This window comes from Rhineura floridana, chromosome 12, assembly GCF_030035675.1.
Source record: "Rhineura floridana isolate rRhiFlo1 chromosome 12, rRhiFlo1.hap2, whole genome shotgun sequence".
Classification (NCBI taxonomy): Eukaryota; Metazoa; Chordata; class Lepidosauria; order Squamata; family Rhineuridae; genus Rhineura; species Rhineura floridana.
The window spans coordinates 16,116,541-16,140,895 of NC_084491.1; the positions used below are offsets into that span (position 1 = coordinate 16,116,541).

General features: G+C 42.0%; 1 protein-coding gene across 6 annotated transcripts in view; it reads right to left on the minus strand.

Annotated features, from left to right (window-relative positions):
- The window catches only part of EBF2 (EBF transcription factor 2), a 378,097-nt gene that overhangs the window by 61,790 nt on the left and 291,952 nt on the right, over positions 1–24,355 (minus strand). For all 6 annotated transcript variants that reach the window (XM_061592314.1, XM_061592315.1, XM_061592317.1 and 3 more), the window contains one exon: positions 7,906–8,023. In XM_061592314.1, coding sequence (XP_061448298.1) covers positions 7,906–8,023 — 118 coding nt within the window. The remainder of the gene's footprint in view (positions 1–7,905; positions 8,024–24,355) is intronic.

Consider the following 24,355-nt stretch of genomic DNA (forward strand, 5'->3'; position numbering starts at 1 on the left):
GTTTCTCATTTTCCCAATAAGAACATATGAAGAGCCCTGCTGGATCAGGCCAGTGGCCCCTCTACTCCAGCATCTTGTTGTCACAGTGGCCAATCAAATGCCTATCGGAAGCCCACAAGCAGGCCCTGAACCCTCTCCCCTCCTGCGGTTTCTAGCAACTGGTGTTCAGAAGCATGCTGCCTCCCACCAAGGAGTTCAGTTCTACATATTTCTACATCAATTTGCCAGCATATATTTAAAAAATCCTTACGAAAATTCATTGGTGATATTGTGATCCCCCCCCCAAATATACGTATTTTTTCTAGGCAATTTTGCCTAATATACACATTTTTGGAAAGCAATTTTCTCTAATACCATGCACCTTTGTATGCCATTTTCACTCATATAGGCATTTTATTCATGTGTTACCCTGGGATGCATTTTTGTGAACATCACTTTGCTGGAGAACTACACTGCAAAATTCAGACAATTTTTGAAGCACAGCTGTGTTTTGGTTCATATAGTGTTTTGGAAAGTGCAAATTAGATAGATTTGCCTTGTATCTAGTGTAGCACGGAATTAAAGTCATTTAGCGGTATACTTGTTCGACTGGTGAAATGTTTTATGCCAGCAAATCGTTGCCGCACAAGAGAATGCATAAGCAGATTGCTGGTAGCTTTGATGCCCAATAGATGGCTCAATCTGTTGCACAATGAGTTTCAGCTAGCACAACGTTTGCATTGGATTCTTCTGTTGTGCAACATGACAACTCATCCATCCTCCAGCAAAAGAGCCCTGGCACTAAGAAGACACAGAACACTGCATACAGCCCATGGTGTTGCAATTAACACCCCTAATGTTAAAATTTCAATTAGCCGCTACAGAGGGACCCAGTCAGGATTGTGACTGCACCACAAGTGTAACAGGGTTTAATCCTTTCTCCCATGTCACTGTCCATGGTAATAATCCCACACACAGATCCCAAGCTGTTGGGAGGAAAGTATCTTTTGGTACCTCCCACATGAGTAGCAGGATTGGGGGACAATAGTCATTGGGACTATAACACAGAGGAAAGGATTAACCATGCCTCCCTGTGCACCATGATCCTCATCCAAATAATCTCTTCCCCATGGTTGCTATTTAAAAATGTAAAACTAAATTCATACATATATTGTAATCATATAATTAACACTATGTCCAGTGTGTCCCTGGATAGAAAGCATATTATTTCCCTGTTTATTCCTGCCTTCCTTTTCCTTCCCCCCCAATTTTGTCTTCCCTGTCCTGAATTACAGATTGTAAGCGCCTCAGGGCAATGACCTTCTGTCTCAGTTGTTACTCTGAAGTGCGCGCGCACGCGCGCACGCACGCGCGCACGCTCACACACACACACACAGCTTGCCGAAGTTGAAGATTTCCTGCTCTTACTACAAGTGATATTTACATATATTATACGTTTTGTGTTTTGTCCCGAGTGCATTTGCATTTTAATGGTCCTGTCGTTCCTTTTGTAAGCCATCCTGAGGAATATAATTGAAGACCACTATATACAAACGTAATAAATATATTATAAGTAATAAAGTTCTTTTTAGGAATTTCTGGATTTTGTAGGATAAGGTATTCCCCCTTGCTCACACATACTCCCACCCACCCCCAACTTATTTCATACATTCAAGGCCTCTGGACTTTACATCCCATCAAGATCCCAATATGGTTTTCCAGCCCATAACCAAAGTCAATCCATCACTCCATTCCCAATGTTGACAAGGTCAGAGGTGGAAAGGAGCTTTGGCAGGATTCCAAAACTACGAGACTCCTTTGAACAGCCAGTCAATCACATTCAATCAGTCAAGGAAAAACTGGAAGGCTTCCTAGGTTTGGAATCTTGGGAGTTCCCTTCTACCATTTCACTGCCCGCTGGGGGAGAATTAACACTGCTCCGAATTCTTTACTGATTCAATCATTTTCTTCCAGTTCATTAATTCTCCTTGAGGTTGATGCAGGGCACATTTTAAAAGGAGAGGGATGCAACAAAACACTCTAATGAAATAATAGACTAACTTGTCTCTTCTCGTAATGTCACAAAGTCTTCTCACTTTCACTAGCTGCGAGGACAGGGCCAAGAGGGGCTTCTCTAGTTATTTTTAACTGGTGCCAGAATGGGGCTGGCAAGAGTGGAGGCGATTATCCAATTTGAAGCTTAGCAGATCCAGCGATTTGTAATTGCTTGAAAATACAGCCTGCAGACGATGGTGATTCCTCGCTTAGCCAAACAAACGAAAATCAATTAGTGTCAGTTCCCTTCTGCGCATTGTTACGTTTTGCGTAGTTTGTTTAAGGGAACGGCTGACACTTTTTCATACACATCATGTGCTGTTACATTTCTGTTTAACTAAGATGTCATGTTGCTTGATTTGCTCGAAATCAAGTCAAGCCCAGCTGAGCAAAGAAGTCTGAAATTCTTTTGCAGAATATTTAGCACATTGCCTCTTGGCTGCTCCATCCTGAAGGAGCAACTACAAAGTGTAGAGACAGCCTGATTTTAGTAATACAGAAGGGGCTGGTCAGGTTCAGATGTTATGCTGGGTTACTGATCTCGCTCACAGGGATTAACCTCCCTTTGACAGCAAGGTAGCCCATAAACTGAGAGGGATATAGGAAAGTGCCCTACACTGAGTCATACCATTGGTCCATTCAGCTCAGTGTTGTCTACACTGACTGGCAGCATCTCTCCAGGATTTCAGACTGGTGTCTCTCCCAGCCACAACTGGAGATGCCAGGGACTGAACCTACATGGAAAGCAGATTCTCTGCTACTGAGCAATGGGCCTTACTTTGCATCAGGTGTGGGACCTTTGGCCCTCCAGATGTTGTTGAACCACACCTCTCATCATCCACAGGCCATGCTTTCTGGGGCTGATGGGAATTGTAGTTCAAAAACATCTGGAGGGCCAAAGGGTCCCCACACCTGCTTTGGATCTGAGCCACAGCAAATTTGCCAAACTCTAATTGCCAAACTGCACAATACTCAGAAGAAGGTGGAAGATTCCACCACAATGTGCAGAAGAAAGGGCAAATTACACATGACGGGTGGTATTCAACGCTAGTTGAATGCTAGCACTGAATACAACCTGATATAGTTGTTTAATTTATATCATGCCCTTCCTCCTGGAGGATGCTAGGGCAACATAGAGTGCCCTGGACTGGGAGCTATTTTTTTTCTTAAATTGCCCATGTAGGGCTGAGAGGGAAGACAAACTGGGACCGTGGCACAGGGATTAGGGGGTTTAATCCTTTGTCCCCCACTGTGGTCCTGATCCAGATCAGAGGGGCCATTATGGGAATTTGTGAAAGAAAAAGCTGGCACTCAAGTGCAAACCATGCAATAAATATCACATCTCATTCAGATCAGGTAGTTCAGTACGAAGTGGTTGAATGGAATGTACCAAACACACGCGAAACTGCCCAATTTGGAATCAGATCATCTAGGTCAGCACGGACTACCATGGGGGGTGGGCAGACTTTGGGCATGTAGGATGCCCTTTTATTTTCATTAGAACTCTGAGATCCACCAACCAGAGCCAGAGGCAAAATACCATATATTTAGGATTTCAGAATTGAGTCCAGGAGAAATGTGTTGTGAGCCCCAGAATTGAATCAAGCTCACACACAAAATCATGCCTGCTGGCCCTGAACTTTCTTTTTCAGCAGTACAGTTTAAATCAAGTCATTTTGTTGCTGCTGTTGTTCAACAATTGGAAGCCCCAAATCCTTGCTGCTATGTTGATCTTTTTTTCTCTCCATGCAAAACACATAGGCTGCAGGTAAGCAAATACAGTGTGTGAATGCTCTCCTGCACAGTACGATGTGCAGCAGTAAGAAAAGTTGTTCGAAAGCATTCACTATGCTGTGAAGCTTTTCAGCTTACATGGAGCTTTTCTTATGTAGGTGAGCATTCAAAAGAATAAAAGTTGTAGCACAGAATAGTTCTCAGAGTTCCCTGGGAAGAGAATATTGATTGCTAAACCACTCTGAGAATTGTAGCTCTGTGAGGGGAATAAGGGTCCCCTAACAACTCTCAGCACCCTTCACAAACTACAGTTCCCAGGATTCTTTGGGGGAAGCTATGACTGCTTAAAGTGGTATGATACTGTTTAAATGTATTGTGCAGATGGGGCCTAACCCCCTCTCTCCAAACCTACTATACCATTAGCAGAGCTTGGAAAAGTTACTTTTTTGAACTATAACTCCCATCAGCCCAATCCAGTGGCCATGCTGGCTGGTGCTGATGGGAGTTGTAGATCAAAAAAAGTAACTTTTCCAAGCTCTGACTATTATCCCTTCCAGGGGTAAAGCATCAGACAGGCTGCCAACCTGTTGGGGATTTTGGGTCTCTGTTAATTTTGGAACAGTATAATGTTATTTTAATAGGTTGATAGTTGATTGATATTGTATCGCATTGTACTTTTGTTTTTGCATATCGATTTGAGGTTCTAAGGCAGAATGGGTCCAGCACAAATCTAAAACACAGGAACATTAGAGCAAGGAGTTACCAAAAAAAAAAAAACCAACCCCTAGGTAAACACAGTCTGATAATGAACAACATGGGAGAAGAGTGGGATCACCCATGTTTTCTTTGGTCCTGATCTCCACATTTTCAGCTGAATGCCCGTACTGAGCCTATTAATCTTTCTGCCTAATCATTATTATTATTATATTGTTATAATGCAGAAGGGCATTGCACTCTTCCCAAATGCTCCCAAATCCAAAGCTCTTCCACTTATAGGCCATGAAAGCAGGGGCCATTTTATCTATTTTCAGGACAGAGGTCAAATTTCAGTGGCTGGGAGAAGCATGAAACTCATCAGTGTTGCTCCAGCACTTCCTGGCTGCCGTTTTCTTTTCCCTCCATCCCCCATCAGGCCCTGAGGCAGAATCAGAGGAAGTGGAGGCAGAATCAGAGGAGGTCTCACCCCGCACCACTCTTAGACCTTCCAGGCCAGAGGATGTGGCCTTGTCTGACTCCTCCAGCTCAAATGACACCTTCACCTTCAATGCCGCCCTCACCACTTCCATTCTATAAGAACCTGTAACAGAATAGGGCAGTACCCCTTGAAATGAACAGGCAATTTCTCAGAGGGGGTGGAGGTAATAATAGGTATCAGGTCATCCAGCCTTCATAAGGCTTCAGCATGCTGAAAAGGGTCTAGCCTATATGGTCTCTGCAGAGCCCTGCCTGAGATCCAGAAGCACCTACCTGTATGGACTACTGGATTTGGCTGGGCTATCAGACTCATCTTGTCCTGCCCCTGCCCTGGAATTGCTCTGGCTTCAAGCTGGCCTCCCCTAGAACCCCAGAATGGGGAAGGGCCATAGTGGCAGAGCATCTGCTTTGCACACAGAAGGTCTCACGTTCATCTCCCAGACTCTCCAGGTAGGGGTGGGAATGCTTAAAATCCTAGACAGCCACTGCCAGTCAGTGTCAAGAAGCTTCCTATGCTTTTCACAATGCTACAACTTCACACAGCCCTTGGGAGAAACCAAACTGGCAGACACTGCCAACCAGGAGATGCTGGGGAAGAAATGAACATAGCAACGTAAGAACATAGGAAGGTGCCTTATACCAAGTTCAGCTATTTCGGTATTGTTTACACTGACAGGCAGCAGCTCTCCAGGGTCTGAGGCAGGGAACAGTCCCAGCCCAACCTGGAGATGGTGAGGATTGAACCTGGGACCTTCTGTATGCAAAGCAGATGATCTCTCAGTGAGCTACAGCCACTCCCCATAAGGTTGAAAAGTAAAAAGAACAAGAGAAGAGAAGCACCACCCCTTCCACAACTCACCCAAATGTTGTCTTGTACAAACTTTCTATCTAGTCTTGGTGTTTGTGCAGAGTCTTGCACATATACTGTTAAATGCACACTGACTCTCTGCAAACATTCAACTAATGCATGGAGCCGGGGAGCAGGGATGGTGTGTGTGATCTCCTCACTCCACCCCATCCCCATGCTTATCTTAACATGTGCACAGGGCTAAGGTAAAAATCAAAATTCATATAAAAAAAGAGAGATGAAGAAAACAAATAGCCATAGATTCATAGGTGCCTTTCAATGGTGTACTAACTGATTGCTCCAGAAAAGCAGACTCTCCTGTATGAGATTCCGTTCCAATCGATACCCTTTTCCACTATTATCCAGCATTTCACAGATAAAAGCAGGACACACTAGTAAACAGCCATATTCTTACAATAGGGTCCTGCGGGGCTGCCTCCTATTGCACCTGGCCAAAGACTCTTCTCCATGTGCAACATGCCATAGCATTTATTTATTTATTTATTTATTCCTGCCCTGATTTAAAGAGGGGGGTAGTTTCATTTATTTAAATCTGCATGCTGCTTTTCCATATAAAAATGCTCAAAGTGGCTGACAACAGAGCAGGAAAAAATGCTAAATCAATACATCATTACAATAACAATCAAATATGGGTAATTCATTTTAAAACATAACAATGCAATAAATAACTCCATGTGATTATATGACCATTATAACACTTAAAATCATTCTTAAGACAAACTATGCATCAATTAATATGTGTTTGTTCTTTTGCTTAAATGAAAATGCGATCCAGAAACATAGATGGTGATGTGTTTAAATCTCTTTTTAGTTTATTACTGTTTTAATTGTTTATTACAATGTGTTAATTACTTGTTTTTAACTGTTCTTATTGATTTTTTTTTAAAAAAATGTGAAACCACTTAGAGGTTTTCTACAATCAAGTGGTATATACATTTTGTTAAATGAAATGAAAATGAAAAGTTAAACATATACTACAGGGGTGGGGGATCTCAGGCCCGAAAGGGGGAGGGGCAAATGTGGCCCTCTAGACAACTCTATTTGGCTCTTGGATCTCTCCCCAGGCCATACCCCTCAATGACCCTGTTTTCCCCTCCTTGGAATGTGCCCTTAAACTCTGATTATTCCTCTTCCTTGCCTGGAAGGAGGAGGCAAAGGGGTACATGAGTGTGTACAAACTAGCCTACAGGTCAAAAATAAAAGTTACATTCCTTGCTCCACCCACTTTTCCCTCTGACCCTGCCCACCACTGGCATGTGGCCCAAAAGGCAACTTTCAACTCTCTGGTTGAAAAAGGTCCCCTGGCATACTAGGAAAACATAGTTGCTGTTGTGTAAATATGCAAGCAACAGTTCAAAATGGACCTTTCCAGTTGTGATAGTTTCACTATCAGACTGTGAGATGAATGAGTCCTATCGGGCACACACATTTACATGATCACAGAAAACAGGATGCAGCCGCCATACGCTCAGTCAGGGATTTAAAGCACAATCCTATACACATTTGCTTAAAATACCGAACCACTGAGTTCAATGGAGCTGACTCCTCTGGGCGTATGCAGAGGATTGCAGCCTGAAACATGCTTGCCTGAGAGTAAGGTTCATTGAACAGAGTGGAATTGACTTCTGAGTAAAAAGGCTATGATTGCTCTGTTAGGCTGCAATGCTAAACATACTTTCTTAAGAGCAAGCCACAGTAAACACAGTGTAAACAGACACTGTATAGGATTGCATTGTTAACATCTGGAGGCATAAATGGGTTGAGGAAGGACTGATGATTGGCAACTGTAGCTGTCTACTGTAACACACTTTTAAAAAGAGATCTCCAAAATCTTTTCAAATTAGCAAAAAAGGGACAAAATAGCTTCAGGGACTTATTTCGGACAAATACCAGAAAAGCAGGCATCTCCCTGGTAAACAGAGTTGATTAAGGATATGCATCTCTTCTTTGTCATGCACACACAAACACAACATTGCTGTCTTCTTCCCCTTGATAGATTGAAATATTTTGGTCAATCCCCTCCTGTCTCTCCCCCCCCTTTCTGTCTCCAATGCTCCCCGGATAAAGGGCCGTACCTTCAGACGGATCAAGCCTCCTCGCCCTCCGTCCGTGTTTTGAGTTATTATGAACAAACATGTTGTCGGATACTGCCAGTACGTGCCCATCGACATTCACCGTTGTTGATAACACAACCTGGATATTAAGAAGGCAGGGGGAGACAAGGCAGGTAAATTACTTTCAGCGATCCATGTTTGATGCATTAATTAATCAGCTGAGTTTAAAATCCCCATTCTATTTTGGTAAAATGAAATTGTGTCCTGCGGGGTTTATTCACCGGGGGGAAAAGATCTTTCTGCCTTGCATTAATTTCATTTAGCATAGCATCCTAAGGACTGTAAGAAGCCTGAGACTTTGGCACCATAATATGTCAGTGGACTACAGATGACCCTAAATTTGGTTTTCTATCAAAGAGTGAAACATGAGATTTCCAGACTTTCTAAATGGCCCTATTTTGAATACATAGCAAGCTGCTTTGTACTGAACCAAACCATTGGATCCATCTAGCTCAGTTCTGTCTACAGTGACTGGCGGTGTCTCTCTAGGGTTTCAGACAGGGGTCTGTCTCAGCCCTACCTGAAGGTGCTGGGGATTGAACTTGGAACCTTCTTCATGCAAGGCAGATACTCTACCCTTCCCATATTTATTTATTTATTTATTGCACTTGTATACCGCCCCATAGCCAAAGCTCTCTGGGTGGTTTACAGCAATCAAAAACATTAAAACAAATATACAATTTAAAACACATATTTTAAAAACAATTCAAAACACAATTTTAAAATTTAAAACAATATAAAAACAATTTAAAACACATGCTAAAATGCCTGGGAGAAGAGGAAAGTCTTGACCTGGCGTCGAAAAGATAACAGTGTTGGCACCAGGAGCACCTCGTCAGGAAGATCATTCCATAATTTGTGGGCCACCAGTGAGAAGGCCCTCTCCCTTGTTCCCACCCTCCGAGCTTCCCTTGGAGTAGGCACGCAGAGGAGGACCTTTGATCTTGAACGTAGTGTACAGGTGGGTTTGTATCGGGAGAGACATTCCATCAGGTATTGTGGTCCCAAGCCGTGTAAGGCTTTATAGGTCAAAACCAGCACCCTGAATTGAGCTCGGAAACATACAGGCAGCCAATGCAAGCAGGCCAGAATCGGTTTTATATGTTAGGCATCTGTCTGGCCACTGTGAGAACAGGATGCTGGAGTAGATGGGCCTGTGGCCTGATCCAGCATCCTTAAGGGAGAATGGGACTGTGCCTCTGTTGATCACAGATCCTATGCACATACAAGCTATATGCACTCTTGAGTATTCAGCAAAAAGCAAGGATTAATGACAAGAGGGACCATACTTCTGAATACCAGTCACTGGCAAGAATTCAGTGGGAAAAGCCTATTGCTGTCAAGCCCTGCCTGTGTGCTTTTCATAGTAACCAGGTTGACCACTGTGGGAAACTGGATGCTGGACTAGACAGGCCTTTGGTCTGATCCAGCAGGGCTTTTCTTATGTTGATTTTGTGCTAATAGAACTTACAAATAGGAATGTCTGAGAATTCTGATTCAAACAGAAGCTGAAATTGCTTATCCCATGTCTGGAATGGAAATCAATCCAGCAAATATGATTGGTATTCCTTGTTGTTGTTTCCAGTCCACAACTGATTTATGACATTTCCTCCCCAACCCTTGCATTATGTTTCCTGTGCATTGAAATGGGATGCAATAATGTAATGATAACCTAAGTATGTAAAATTCCACCAGAACAAGCAGCAAGCCGAGCAACATAGTATTTGTCAGAAGCCAAACTGCAGCAGAACAGAAACAGCGCTGCATGTGAAGAATGTGGGTCAGAATGGAAACTGATATCTCCTTATATCCCTACCTACAAGTGTGGATCCACATGAAAATGTTGCCTGAATTAAGAAAATAGTCATTGCCGCTTTAATCCCTGGTAGGGTGGCTGTGTGTCCTACTTTACAGAAGACAGTCCTCTATTTGAAGGGCTGTCCTTTTCAAGTCCAGTTTAAAGATGAAAAGCCAGAAGAATCATGGGTGGACCTAGAAATTGTTTATCAACAATTAGCACCTGGACAGCAGCACAAGCAGGCACCACAGGTCACCTGGTGACAGTGTTCCCCACCATGGTGAGATGTATTGAAATTAGAGTAATCATTTCTAAATTTGCATTTCTGCCTTTAAATTAGCATATGCTCCAATTTAGAGAACACAGAGGAAGGAGTAGTTTCAGAAGCAGGGAAGGGGAAAAATACATGCACACATACTTCTCCCCCTGCTATGCTTTATAGCACTAGAAGGCTTTCAGCCCAGAACCTGTGCACTGTATACTTCTGGAGAGCAGAAAATGGAAGAGGAGTCATTTTTCATTTCATTCCCCTAAGACATCCCTGTAGAGTGCATGTGCGAGTTATTTAACCACACAGCATGCATCCCCCCTGTCCTAAAACCCCTCCCCAGATAGTCACTGGACAGCTGTTAAGAGATTAGCATATAGGAATACTATCCCAACTAACTCAGTGTCTACACTGACTGGCAACTCCTCTCTAGGATTTCAGACAGGGTTCTCTCCCTTCCTGGAGAGAGAGAGAGGCCACCCTAAATCCCAGCCACTTATTTGAGTGCTTCATATAGTTGCTCTTGCCACTGGTTATGCACCCCCTTTCTCCTGCAGCTCTCTCCAGTTTGTGCTTCGAGAGGAGAGAGAGGCGCATTTTTTCAGAAGGGGTTTTGCACTCAACAGTCTTCATGGCTTCAAAGGCATTTTCCAGGCTCAGTCCTAGAGGCATGCTCAGTTGTAGAAGGCTCTGATGCAAATGTTATGGTTGTGGCTCTGTTAATTGCCATGCTGGGTCTGCAGGTATTTTGCTCCCTCCCATCACACTTGATTAGCTCTTTTCTTCTTCTCGGGTTTAATGACGAAGCAAGGCCAAGGAAAGGCTCTACTGCTCCACCCACCAGCAACAGTGTTATTCCTGGGCAAGGTCCTGGAACGAGTGGTTGAGGATCAGCTCCAGACACTCTTGGATGAGACCGATTATCTGGATCCATTTCAATCGGGTTTCAGGCCCGGTTTTGGCACAGAGACAGCCTTGGTCGCCCTGTATGATGACCTTTGTCGGGAGAAAGACAGGGGGAGTGTAACTCTGTTGATTCTCCTTGATTTATCAGCGGCCTTTGATACCATCGACCATGGTATCCTTCTGGGGAGACTCGCTGATCTGGGAGTTGGAGCTACTGCTTGGCAGTGGTTCTGCTCCTACTTAGCGGGTCGCCTCCAGAAGGTAGTGCATGGGGAGTATGGTCTTAACCTATAAAGCCTTACACGGTCTGGGACCACAATACCTCATGGAACGCCTCTCCCAATATGAACCTACCCGTACACTTCGTTCAACATCGAAGGCCCTCCTCCGGGCGCCTACTCAGAGAGAAGCTCGGAGGGCAGCAACAAGAAAAAGGGCCTTCTCAGTGGTGGCCCCCGAACTATGGAACGATCTCCCCCTTGAAGTACGCCTGGCGCCAACGTTGTTATCTTTTCGGCGCCAGGTTAAAACCTTCCTCTTCTCAGGCATTTTAATCATGTAACATTATCACATCTTCGTACTTTTACATTTAATAATTTTAGTATTTTAGTATATTAGTATTTTAATATTTAGTATTCCTGTGTGTTTTTGAATTCTATATGTGGTTTTAATTGTATATTGATGTTTTATCCTGTTGTGAACCACTCAGAGAGCTTCGGCTATGGGGCGGTATAGAAATTTAATAAATAAATAAATAAATAAATCACACTTCTCTCACAGCCTTTCAATCAGGGCCACTGAAAGATGGGTAGAAATGATCCATTTCTACCAGGCCCAGGGTCAGCAGAGATCCCAGACACTTAGCTTTCATTTTTTTGAAAAGTGAGTTTCTAAGTGCTCTAGAAGAAAAGTTATATACCAAAATGTGAGCTGCCTCCCTCCCACAATTTCTGTGAAATGACTAAGCCAGCTGCTCCAATCCCTACCCTTTCAGGTTTTTAGCCAATGAGTGAAGCCAAAGATGTGATTGACAAGGGATGTACTGAACACCAGGCAACAGCTAGAAATCCTTGCAAGTGTTGAAAAGCGCTGGCTTTTCCTGCTTGTCTCTGCATGTTGGTTAACAGAGAATGTGTGCATGTCACATGAGCTGAGCAAGTTTATAGCTTTCAGCAGCAGCACGGGTCCCTGCCTGCCCATCTTTCTCTTTATGTGTACATCCAGCATGTGCTAGAGGTTCACAGCCAGGATCTTGGTAGGCATGCACAGTAAACAATTTCAGTGATGAGGATAATAAAAGTGTACATGCAGAGTTTTTTAAATTATTTGCAGAAAAAATAGCACATTATACATTTAATCTATCAAATAATATTTCAACAGAAATAAAAATTGTACATGCAATGTATGATGCCATTACAATGTGTTATAGTTTTCTAAATATAAGGACTCTTACAAGTTTTAAATTTAAATGATTTGTCTAATTCATAGCCTACTTAGAAAATCTTCCCAATGTGAGGCTTTAATCCTATACTCACTTTTCTGGGAATAAAGCTGCAATGCTAATCCCATATACCTGAGAGTAAATCCCATTTAATTCATTAGAACTTACTTTTGAGTAGACCTATTTAGGATTGTGCTGTAAATCAATGTGATTTATAGTAGACATAGCATAGGATTGTGTTAACTCTTCGATCTCTCCCTCTCCCCTCCTCCAATTCTATTATTAAGGCAATTAGGGTTTACTTAGGTGGCACTGCTGTATTTGGCAGGAAACTAATACTGATTTTTTTTAAAAAAATGTTCTGCTATAACAAACTGGTTTTGACAATGTGTATGTATTTTTACATCTCCAGTGTGTGTGTGTATGGCATCTTTCCAACACCCCTGTGAGGCAGGTTAGCCTGAGTTGGTTCAGTTAAGCTGCACATGCTGTGGGGGGGGGAATGGTTTTTTTGGGGGGGTAATTTGCTCTAAAATATCAGGACTGTGGAATATTGCAATTACGGCAATTTTTAGCTGCTCCTAGCATTTTAATGTTATTTTAACATTTAAATGTTATTTAATAATTGTATGATTATGTTTTTTAATTATTTATAGCTGTTTTAAAATGTCTCGTGAGGGCAGGATGTTCAATACATCTTAAATCAAACCTGTGGATTCAAAACAACTGTTCATATTGGTTATTACCAAGTGGTTATTACTATCATAAGCAGCAGTCCTTGTCAACAGATTGCCGGGAGGTGGGGATTGGGTGGGAACGTATGGGGCCCAATCTACATACATTGTATGGTGCCCAGGAAATCCTCTTGCCACCCTGCCTTTTATAAAGCTTTGTATCCTTCACAAACTGCCATAAGATCTACATCCTGTCATAGGACCCAAGGAGAGCCTTTGGGAAGATTGGGAGGATGAAGAGTGGGGCACAGAGTTGGGGAGGGGACTGCCAATACTGATGAAAGGAATGAAGAAAGCACAGATGAAATGCCTCCATAAGCCTTTGGGCCTGCTAACAGAATTGCTGATTAAAGCCCAGAAAAGCCCCCTTTGCCTGAACTGGCCAATAAAAAGTGTCCACTGGCACCCAGCCCAGATCCAGCCATTGAACAGATACAAACAGCTGGGATTTTTCCAGAGAGAGTGAAAGCAACTTGCCAGAGACAGAGATAACCATATCTCCAAGGTCAAGAAGGCTGGAGAAAAGACACTTGCAATTAGGCCAATTTCATTCTGCTGCTAGAAAAAGCCCTGCACTACAGCACTTGTGAGAAAGAGTCAGAATTAACTCGTACAAGTAAGTGTCCATTCCCTCTCTGATATAAAGATGTAGTGTAACCTCTGTTTAGATTTGTTGCAACAATTTATCTGTTGCTGCCACCACGTAGATACTTAGTATCTGAGATATGCCCAGTCAGGTTTTGTGCTGTATTCTGAGACCTGCCTAGTTTCCTCCAGTTCTGTATCCTGATTCAAGCCTACAGTGTGATGCTATGTTCCTGAACTGACTTCTGGAATAAAGCTTCATGTAGAAAAATCCGTTCTCTGAGTTGACTTCTTTGGTTGGGAGCCAGGACAAATCCCCGAACTCCAGAGAATCTTGTCCCAAAGGGCAGCCTCCATAGACAAGTCAGAAAGCCCCAAATCACTAAACATATGAAAGAGAGGCACAGAAAAAACCCCATATCGCATGATTAACCTACCCCACCAACCAGAATCAATCCTCCCAACCCTGCATAAACTATTCTGGAGAGTACAATGCCCCATCAAGACACCGAACAGCTTAATTTGTCTCTATTTATTTGTTTTTTATTTAGCCAAATTTATATACCGCTTGAATGTAAAGACCTCTAAGCTCTTTACAAAAAAAACGTTAAAATTATCAATAAAACAGTTAAAAACAAGTAATTAAACCAAATTTAAAACAATTAAAACAGCTACTAACTAAACAAAATTTCAAATACATCAACATCAATGTGTCTGGACAGGCTTGTCTAAACAAAGATGTTTTAAGCAGGCACTGAAAATCATACAGTGACAGTGCCTGCCTGATATCAGTAGGTAGGGAGTTCCAAAGAGAAGATGCTGCCACACTAAAAGAACAATTTCTTACAAGTGTGGAATGAGCATTATGGGGCACCTGTAACAGGGGCTGTTCCACAGAGCAAAGTGCTCTTGAGTGGGCACATACAGGGTAAGGCGGTCTCACAAGTAAACTGATCCTGAACTGTTAAGGGCTTTATATACTAATAGTAACACTTTGAACTTGGTCTCGTAAAAAATTGGGAACCAGTGCAGATCTCTGAGCAGAGGTGTGATATGCTGACAGGGTCTCACTCCCATCAGGAATCTGACTGCATCCTTCTGTCCTAATTACAATTTCAGATCAAGTGTGAGGGAAGCCCCACATTCTTGCAATCCAGTCTTGACGTTTCCATTCAGTTTAAAATTCGAAAACCCTCCAATGTGGCTCTTTTTTAGGGGTTGGGGTTTTATGTAAGATTTTGAGAACTTAGGGTTCTCCTGGGAGTGCAGCCTTCACCCCTTTTGTTTGTGAGTGCTCCTGTTTTTCATCCACATTAGTTGGCATGGGCCACCTGTGACCAGTATTAGAGGAATACACATGAAAGTCGCTAGGGTGTTGGTGCCATATAGAGTCACTTAATGTGTGCTCATTTGAGGATGGGGTGAACAGCAGGTATGATCCCACTGCCCCGCTATGCCTTTTAGAAGGTGTGAAGAAGTCTTGCATAGATAACACAAAGTACCCATCTGAGCAGCCCAACCATCAGCAATATTGCACCTGCATGTGTTACAGGATATCCTATTTAAAAGGCCTTTGCTTCTGAAGCCAAGGACTATGTGTACAGTTTCCCAAAGCATGGAACACCAATCAAGCTGCAAAAATCAATAGAATAGACAGATTGGCCCTTGAAAATGCAATACTGGCATAAAGTCAGCCTCTAGAAAACAGAAACTTTCCATAGCTTTAGTACCCACACAAAAGTAAGAATGGAAACGCATTGGTGGCAGCTCGTGGCTCCATGTCAGTGAGGAAGTGGAATCTGCTCCAAGTTTTAGTCCAAATGTTCAAGGAGCTATCCGAGGTGCTGAAATTAAATTCAGTTCTCCACATTTTTTACCAGTTTGTGATTTTTTTAATTTCAAAAAAATCCTCATAAAATTTCTTAAGCATTTTAGTGTATATTTCTCCTAATAAACATTTGTATGCAGTTTTGATTAAAGTACATATTTTTGCAAGCAGTTTCTCTTAACATGATGTATATTTGTATGTTATTTTCACTGTATGTTTATTTTCATGCACACTCCCCCAAAATTTGTATAAGTGCGAATTTCAAAGGATGGTTGTGTTTCAGTTTTCTTATTGCTTGGGAATGTGCAAATTTGATATAATTGGCTTTAAACACGAACTGAATCGAAGTTCTCTCCCATCCCGCCAGCACAAATCACGCTAGTGTTGAGGGACCTGCATTAGCTGCTATTAGCCACCAAGCCAGTTTTAAAGTCCTGTTCCTTAAATAAAGCCCTAAACAACTCTGGACAATGTTGCCTGAAAGACCAATTTCCCCTTTGTTTCCTGGTAAGGGCATTAAGATCAACAAATGGAGCCTGTTCAGTTTTGATACCCCCTAATATTTATCAGCTTGTGGTAATACAGAAGCAAACCTTTTTCACGGGTGGTACCAGTGTTACAGAGTGTACTTCCTGGTGAAATATGAGAGCCATTTGTAATGACATTCTGCTGGCTTTGAAGACACACCTGTTTACGCGGACATTCCCTTGATCTCTCAACCTGACTCTCTTGTTTTAATTGCTGTGATGATTTAATAGGATCATTTGAGAAAGGTCCATAGCTCAGTGGCACAGCATCTGCTTTATGTATGGAAGGTCCCACATTCGTGTAATCTCCAGGTAGGGCTGGGAGAGTAACCTGCTTGAAACCCTAGATAGCTGCTGCCAGTCAGGGTAGACCACTGTTCTTCAACTTTGTGTCCCCAGATGTTCTTGGATTACAACTCCCATCATCCCCAACCAGCTTAGCCACTGGTCAAGGGATCATGGGAGCTATAGTCCAACAACATTTGGAGACAGAAAATTTAAGAACACTGATGTAGATAATACTGAGCTAGGTAGACCAAAGGTCTGGATCAGTATCAGGCCACTTCCTATGTTCCCATGATTTTTTTATTGTGTATTTTAATTATGGATGTTTATATTTTAATGTGGTTGTATAACTGGTTTAAATTAATTAATCTATCAATTAATTAAAAAACAAACTGTCCTGCCCAAAGTGGGTGGACTACCTTGCAGCTACCGTTTCCTCCTCTCCCAGCTTACTGCCTCTGGTGGCAGCACTAGGAAAATTAACGCCTCACTCTGATGAAATGGTCCCCGAAAGGACACCCAAAGTCCCACAAAGGATACACCCTCTGGAGTACCCAGCCCATGCCTCGCTCTATGAGAGGAGTCCTTTCTCGGAGCAAGGCACTGCGAGCAAAGTCACTGCAGAGAGTGTCAGGCTACACCTGCACTATACATTTAAAGCAGAATCATACCACTTTAAACAGCCATGTCTTTGCTAAGGATGGGCAAGAACATCAATTCAGTTCACGTTTAAAGCCGAATCTATCAACCTCACTCTTTCCAAAACAACATGAGAACCAAAACATAGCCATTGTTCAAAAATTATACTTACTCAAATTTTGTGATGCAGTTTGCCAACCAAACAATGTTTGCAAAAATGCATATATTAGGGGAAAGTGTGCCTAAAAATTAATATATTAGTGAAACAAACATACAAAAATGAATTATATTAGGAGAAATTGCTTGCAAAAATGTGTCCATTAGTCAAAACTACAGACAAAAATGTGTTTAGAAGAGGTTATCAATAAAATGCTGAAGAATTTTCATGAGGATTTTTAAAAAAAAAAATCTACAGATTGCTGCAGAAATGTGGAGAACTGAATTTAAGACTGGGAAAATGAGAAACTGAGAGAACCGAAATGGACAGATCTTTCCATTCCTAGTCTTTACAGTTACCCGGATTCTTTGGGTGAAGTCATGATCGTGGTATTATGCTGACCCAGAATGGAAGACTTGTGCTGGCATATATCTGGCCGAATCAGAATAAGGGACCTCACCTGGCATAGCCCAGGCTCACTCGGCTCACCTGGAGGTCCACCTGTTCCAAACTCCATGTATCCTGGCAGAACTTGGGCTTGGATTGCTCCCTAAATACATTAAAAAGTGACACTGTTCAGTGATATGAACATCCAGGAGCTATTTGTGCTGCTTCTATCTTTTGGCAAACAACCACTTTGGTCTTATTGTAATTCAGGAGTTCATAACCTGGGATCTATGGATTGGCTTCAGGAGGCCTGTGAACTGAGCACATCATCATCATCATCATCATAAATGTCCACTGCAATAAAGGAAATCACATTTATTTATTTATTTATGGGTGTCTTTCATCAGATTTTCAAAGGGGTCTGTGACTCAAAACAGGTTACGAACCACTGCTGTAATTAATAAATAATCCTCTCTGCTTACAATAAATTCCAAATTTAGAGAATAATCTTATACCTACTTGAATAATGAAATAAGAGTCATACTGTCTGCATAAAGCATAAACAGATGCTTTACAACAACACTTTTTCTCCTTTTGTTGCAGAGGGTAGGGATCTTTGGCAATACCTGCCCTGGGCTCCTACTGGGAGAAAGGGTGGGATATAAATCTAATAAATAAATAAATAAGTGCCCAACCCATCTTCTACAAAATAATCATTTCCAGAATTATTTTGGGAAAAGTCATAACAGTTCAATTTGTACAAAAGTCTGCAGCATACAAGAGTACTTGTATAGTTGAAATCACTGATGACTCTCTCTTCATGCAGAAACAGGGTTGCATGCACAAGCCCCACTGCCAATGTCCATCCCCACAGAAGACCTTTGCACATTGGGCACAAAGTTCTGAATCCAGTTGAATAGTTGGAAACCTCTGTTAGAACACAGTCAGAAACCTGCATTAGTTGTAAGCCTGTGTCAATAGGGTTCTTGATTGCATAGAGGCTTCTAAGTACCCCCATTGAAACATGCTTAGAAGCCTCCTCCAAATCTTCCCGCTCAACATGGAAGGTTGGGCACATGCACACAGGGTGAGAAAGTTAGAAGTGGAGTCAGCATGCATACCTGGACACCTTCTTCACACTTTCCCCCAATATATATTCCTTGAATGTCCAAAGAGAGTTTCTCTGGCAATGAGAGGTGATTTTTTAAAAAGAGCAATACATTTATTTTAGTGTCTGCATGTGCAGCCTCCATTGCCAGCATTTTACTGTCATTTGCTCCAGTGACTTTAACAGCAGGTTGCCACCGTTACTGAGATGAGATGCTATTAAAGGGACAAAAGCAGATTAGGGTTGTTGTTTTTAATGCCAGTTCTCGGTTTCAGATATTTTAAAAGGTTGCAAAACCCAATCAGTTTAAGAGTAGACTCAAGCAGCTACATTGTCCCAAAGTTCAGTAACTTTTGTTAGTCACCAAAATCTGCACTAAGATCACATCTATACAAAATACCTAAACCTCTTTAAGCAAAATAGCATATAACATGCATCTAGTAGGAGCAATTCGCACAAAAATGCTGATGGATTTTCATGAGGACAAGAAAATTCACTGTCTAATGTGAAAATGTTCTGCATATAAATTAAACAAATAGGGTGATAAAATACACCCCTGTCTCACATCCTTTTCGACTGGGAACCAATCAGTGTGGACAGTGAAAAAAGTGGATAAATCAACTCATTTGAAATGTGGTGTTGGAGGAGAGCTTTGCACATTCCATGGACCACAAAAAAGACAAATAATTGGGTGTTAGAACAAATTAAACCAGAACTATCACTAGAAGCTAAAATAATGAAACTGAGGTTATCATACTTTCGGCACATCATAAGAAGACACAATTCACTAGAAAAGACAATAATGCTGGGAAAAACAGAAGGGAGTAGAAAAAGAGGAAGACCAAACAAGAGATGGATTGATTCCATGAAGGAAGCCACAAACCTGAACTTACAAGATCTGAACAGGGTGGTTTACAACAGATGCTATTGGAGGTTGCTGATTCATTGGATCACCATAAGTCGAAATTGACTTGAAGGCACATAACAACAACAATGTGAAAATGTGGAGAACTGAATTTAAGATCAGAAAAATGAGAAAGCAAGAGATACCAGAAAGGGCATATTTGCCCATTCCTAGCTCTGAGGAATGAGAGCATCATTGTGGGAAAAGAGGGGAAGTCCCTATGATGATAGCTAGCACGATAGGGATGGGGGAGAAATTTGACTACGTTTGCATTTAAAGCCAAAAATTTGAGAACCGAAACACAGCCATCTTTCAAAATCTGTACTTATCCAAATTTTGCAATGCAGTTCTCCAACCAATGCATTCAAAAATGCATACATTAGGGGAAGTTGAGCATAATAATGAATATATCCATGAAAATAACATAAAATGCATTGTGTTAAAATAAATTGCTTGCAAAAATGTGTGCATAAACTGCATATAAAAATGTGATTAGTAAAAGAAATTTGAACTAAAATGCTTATGAATTTTCATGAGGATTTTTTTAAAAAGTCAACTAAACAATATTTTAAAAAATGCATATATTAGGGTAAAGTGGGCATAAAATGAATATATGAGTGAAATTAACATGCACAATGGCATGATGTGATGAGAAATGGCTTGCAAAAATGTGTACCTTTGTCAAAACTGCCTACAAAAATGTGTTTACGTGGAGAAATTTGCACTAAAATAGTGGAGAATTTTCATGAGGATTTTTTTTAAAAAATTGCACATTGCTGCAGAAATGTAGAGAATTGAATTTAACATTAGAAAAGTGAAAAACAGAGAGAACCGAAATGGGCAGATCTTTGCATCCCTAGTGTCAGCACGTGCCAAGTGCAAAAAGGAAGTTGCACCCCGTCCCAGTAACAGCAGAGGAAAAGCATCAGCTTCATGTCCAGCTGACGGGCTTTCTGGAATTCAGAAGCAGTTAGCAACTGCGGGTGAAAAGAATGCTAGTCTAGCTGGACCTTTGGTCTGATCCCAGCAGAGCTTTTGTTATGTTCTTAAGACATTGGCTACTCCTGCATTTATTATAAGAATACCCAGTGCATTAAAGATCTTTATGTGCAAGTGAGGGGCATGTAACAGCTCACCTTGCAATTCAGCAAGATGAGGTCATCAAGCTGCATAAGGAACAGGCTTTCTAAAGGGTGTCAGGGAAGCTTGTTTTCGTCAAGATCTGGAACACTGTTCTCCGAGCCTCTTTGTACATTTATTTTTATAAGCTGGAGTTTATTCCAAAACACAGATCATTTACCTAGGATGGGCATGTACATAGAACGCATTTGTGTTTGAAACACATATTAATGATGTATTTCTGCTTGGTTCATTGGGTTTGTTTCATAGGTTATTGTATGTCGTTTATTGTAATGCATTGTTCTCTGTCTGTCTCTCTCTCCCCCCCCCCAATTTTATGCCATTTTAAAATTTTGTAAATTATGGCTGCTATGGGGCACGGCAGAACACAAAATTAGACAGTCATGGTGAAGCTTTTCCCATAATTTTATTTGCATAATAGAAAATGATTGACCTGCTGAATTTCTGCCTGCCTTACAGCTGTTAAAGGCACAAGAACCCTGTTCTTCCCCAATGCCAACCCTAAACCACAGCCTAGGCTGCTATTCTGTGCCCACATACCTGAAAGTAAGCCTCTTTAAACAAAGATAATTACTTCTGAGTAGACATATATACATTGGTACTGTAAATTAACTATACAATGAATTCTTAGAGAGTCCCTGGTCTTTAGCTCCTGCAAAGTAGAAAACATGACTAAGTCTCTTTGCAAAGTTTTTACATTTGCCTTTTGGAGGGAGGGGGATTCTTCAACATTCACCCACACTTATTGTGTTGCAGTATTTGCAGAAAAGCACTTCTAGGCACTATCTGATCTCAGTGAACCCAACACAGGAAAGATGCATCCTGGTTGTTAGGGAGAAAGGAAGGGCAAACTATGGAGATTCCAAGGACTAGAAAAAAAGACAGAAGCAGGAAAGGTACATAAAAAGGGAGAGCAAAACAGCAGCTCTTTAGAACTCTAAGGACTCCTATTGCCCGGTATCCAAACAACTCGTTTATCAGTCACAGCTTTGATGTCACTCATTGGCTAGAAACACTGACAGGTAGCAGCAGCCATGGTAGCTCATTTCACATAAATAACTTAGAAGGGTACCTGCACATTTTTTCTACAACTTTCTTTCTAGGAGGACTAGAGACCTACTTTTTTTTTTTTAAAGAAAGCTCAAATTCTGGCCTACCTGATGGGGACACCACTGAAGGCCATTGAGGGCATTATGGCAGCTATGGACAACAGGTGGGCAACTCCTGACCTAAATAATCACCCAGTGAGCTTGATGGCTGAGTAGAGATTTGAATCCCAGTCTCTTGGGTCTTTGTCCAACACTGTAACCCAGGGGTTGCCAAACTGTGGTCTGTAGACCACTAGCGGTCCATGAGCTTCTTTCGGGTGGCCCATGGTGTGTCTGCATTAAATGTTTATATTGATTTAATGGTATTTTTATATATTCATATATTGTATTTTACTGTATTACAATTCATGTCATCTGGACCTTGTGATTTGTTTGTTTTCCATTTGTCAATGAGGCCCAGCACTTTGCCTCTTCTCAGCACTATTTTCATTTATTTATTTAATTTACTTCGTTTATATTCCACCCTTCCTTCCAAAGGCACCCAGAGCAGCATTTGCCACAATTCTTCAGATTCCCTCCTGAAAAGGTTTGTTCAGGCACAGGGGATTTTCCCTACATCTGCTGCAATGAAGACAGATGGAAAGGATTCCTGGGAGCAAGTCCACCAAACTCAAAGAGTAGAGTAGTACAGGACCGCACTGCAAATGATGCATTCACATTGGCAGATGCTGACTGCATGGGGCTTTCCCACAAAACTGACATTCCATTCCTGGGGTGCAGGACATGACAGCCATTAGGTCCTATTGTGGGACCTGGGCCATCATTTGGAAATCATTGTGGCAGCATTTATTTAGCTCCTTCCCAGTGATGAGAGGCAGATCTTTCCCTTTCTGCACCTTTACTATTGAAGTAGTTCACTCTGTTCCACATTCCACTCTTCCTGAATTATGGTTTAATTGGGAGTCCTTCTAAAACTCATTTTAAAAGTAGTGCATGCACAGTTTGGAGCATGTGTAAACAGTAGATTTAATAAAGCAATTGTGATGTGACTGTACATCAGGGATGGAGTCATTGGCCATTGGTGGTTCAAAAACATTCCTTCAATCTCACAATTCCTTCAATATCAATTTGTGTTCGTTCTTTGGTCACTAGCCACTGCTTTTACCAATCTGTTTTTAGTAAAAAGACCAGGCAGGGCTGGCGCCAGGCATGCCAGGGCCCTTGGGCACCAACCTGACCTGAGCCCTGGCACACGCGTGTGCACATGCATGCCTCATCTACCTGTCTCTTCTATCTTTTGCGACTGCACATGCTGTGCACACAGGGCTACCATTAATCAAGATGGTGGCTGAGGTTTCCCTAAGGGGCTGAAGCCTCTGCCGCCATCTTGGTTGATGGCACGGATGGTGTTACATGCACGCATCCCTGCCATCAACCAAGATGGCAGCAGGGGCATCAGCACTTTAGGGAAACCTCAGCCGCCATCTTGGTTAATGGCAGATCTGCGTGCATAGCATCCACAGCCACAAAAGCCAGGAAAGCCAGGTAGGCTGAGCCAGCAAATGGGTGGGCAGCTTGCAAGCTCCCTCCCTGCGATCCATGCCAGCTGCCCTGCCGTGGATCGTGGAAGGGGAGCACTACTCCTCCCCCACCCTATCAAGGGGCCTTTCAGGGCCCCTGTGGCCCCAGGGGCCCTCTGATATTGGCGTTTTGGTAATCCAAAACTCCAATAGCCAGGGAGAAATTCAAAGCAAAATTTTGGGAGCACTCTTATTCCATGGACCAATATGCAACCATCAGGGAATAAAAACCTGACCATGTTCAGGGATATTTTTGAACCTGTGTGTCCCACGTTCAGAAAGAGAATTTCTGGCTTTAACTGCTAATAAAACTATTCTTGGCCCACAGGAGGGAAACCTGCTCTCCTGGAGAATTTAATGCTGACTGAAAGAATGCTTTCTCTTCTTGAGATGAACTTAATTCATTCCAAAAGGCGCCTGTCATGATGCACATTAATGCTACACTCACATTCCTGCCACAAAATGTGTTGCTTTCATGTGCCAACAGATTTCATCATTGTGCATTTGGGTGGAGTTAGGACTCTGTTCCAAAGTGAACATTTCCCCCGTGACATAAGAGAGCCCAGTCAGATGCACTTCATTATTTTCTCTTAAACAATGGAAATAAATTTTAATCTCTTGCTGGCCAGCCCAGACCACACTTCAGCAGCAAGGGAATAAGGCTGAATTATTCCAGTGTCTGAAATATTTACGAGAAGATTTTAAATTGTAACCAAATGTAAATCAAAACGTATCTTACTGTTTACACACACACACACACACACAAATCCAACCATACACAAGCAAGACTGTATTATACACGCCCACTGTGATTGAGGTATGAACTTATATATACACCTCAAGCGTACATTCAACAACAGATCTTTCTAACATATTTTTTACTGCCAGATTGTTATACACACACATGCATACTTACATGAAAACTGAATTTATATGACTGGAAGAGGAAGAGGAAGGTATCCAAAACAATCATGTAGGTGGAGGTTTGGGGGCATACTAAATGTGAATGGGGCAGGCCTGTTTGTTTTCTTATGACTCTGCCCCATTTTTACAACAAAAAATTCATGTGGGGGAG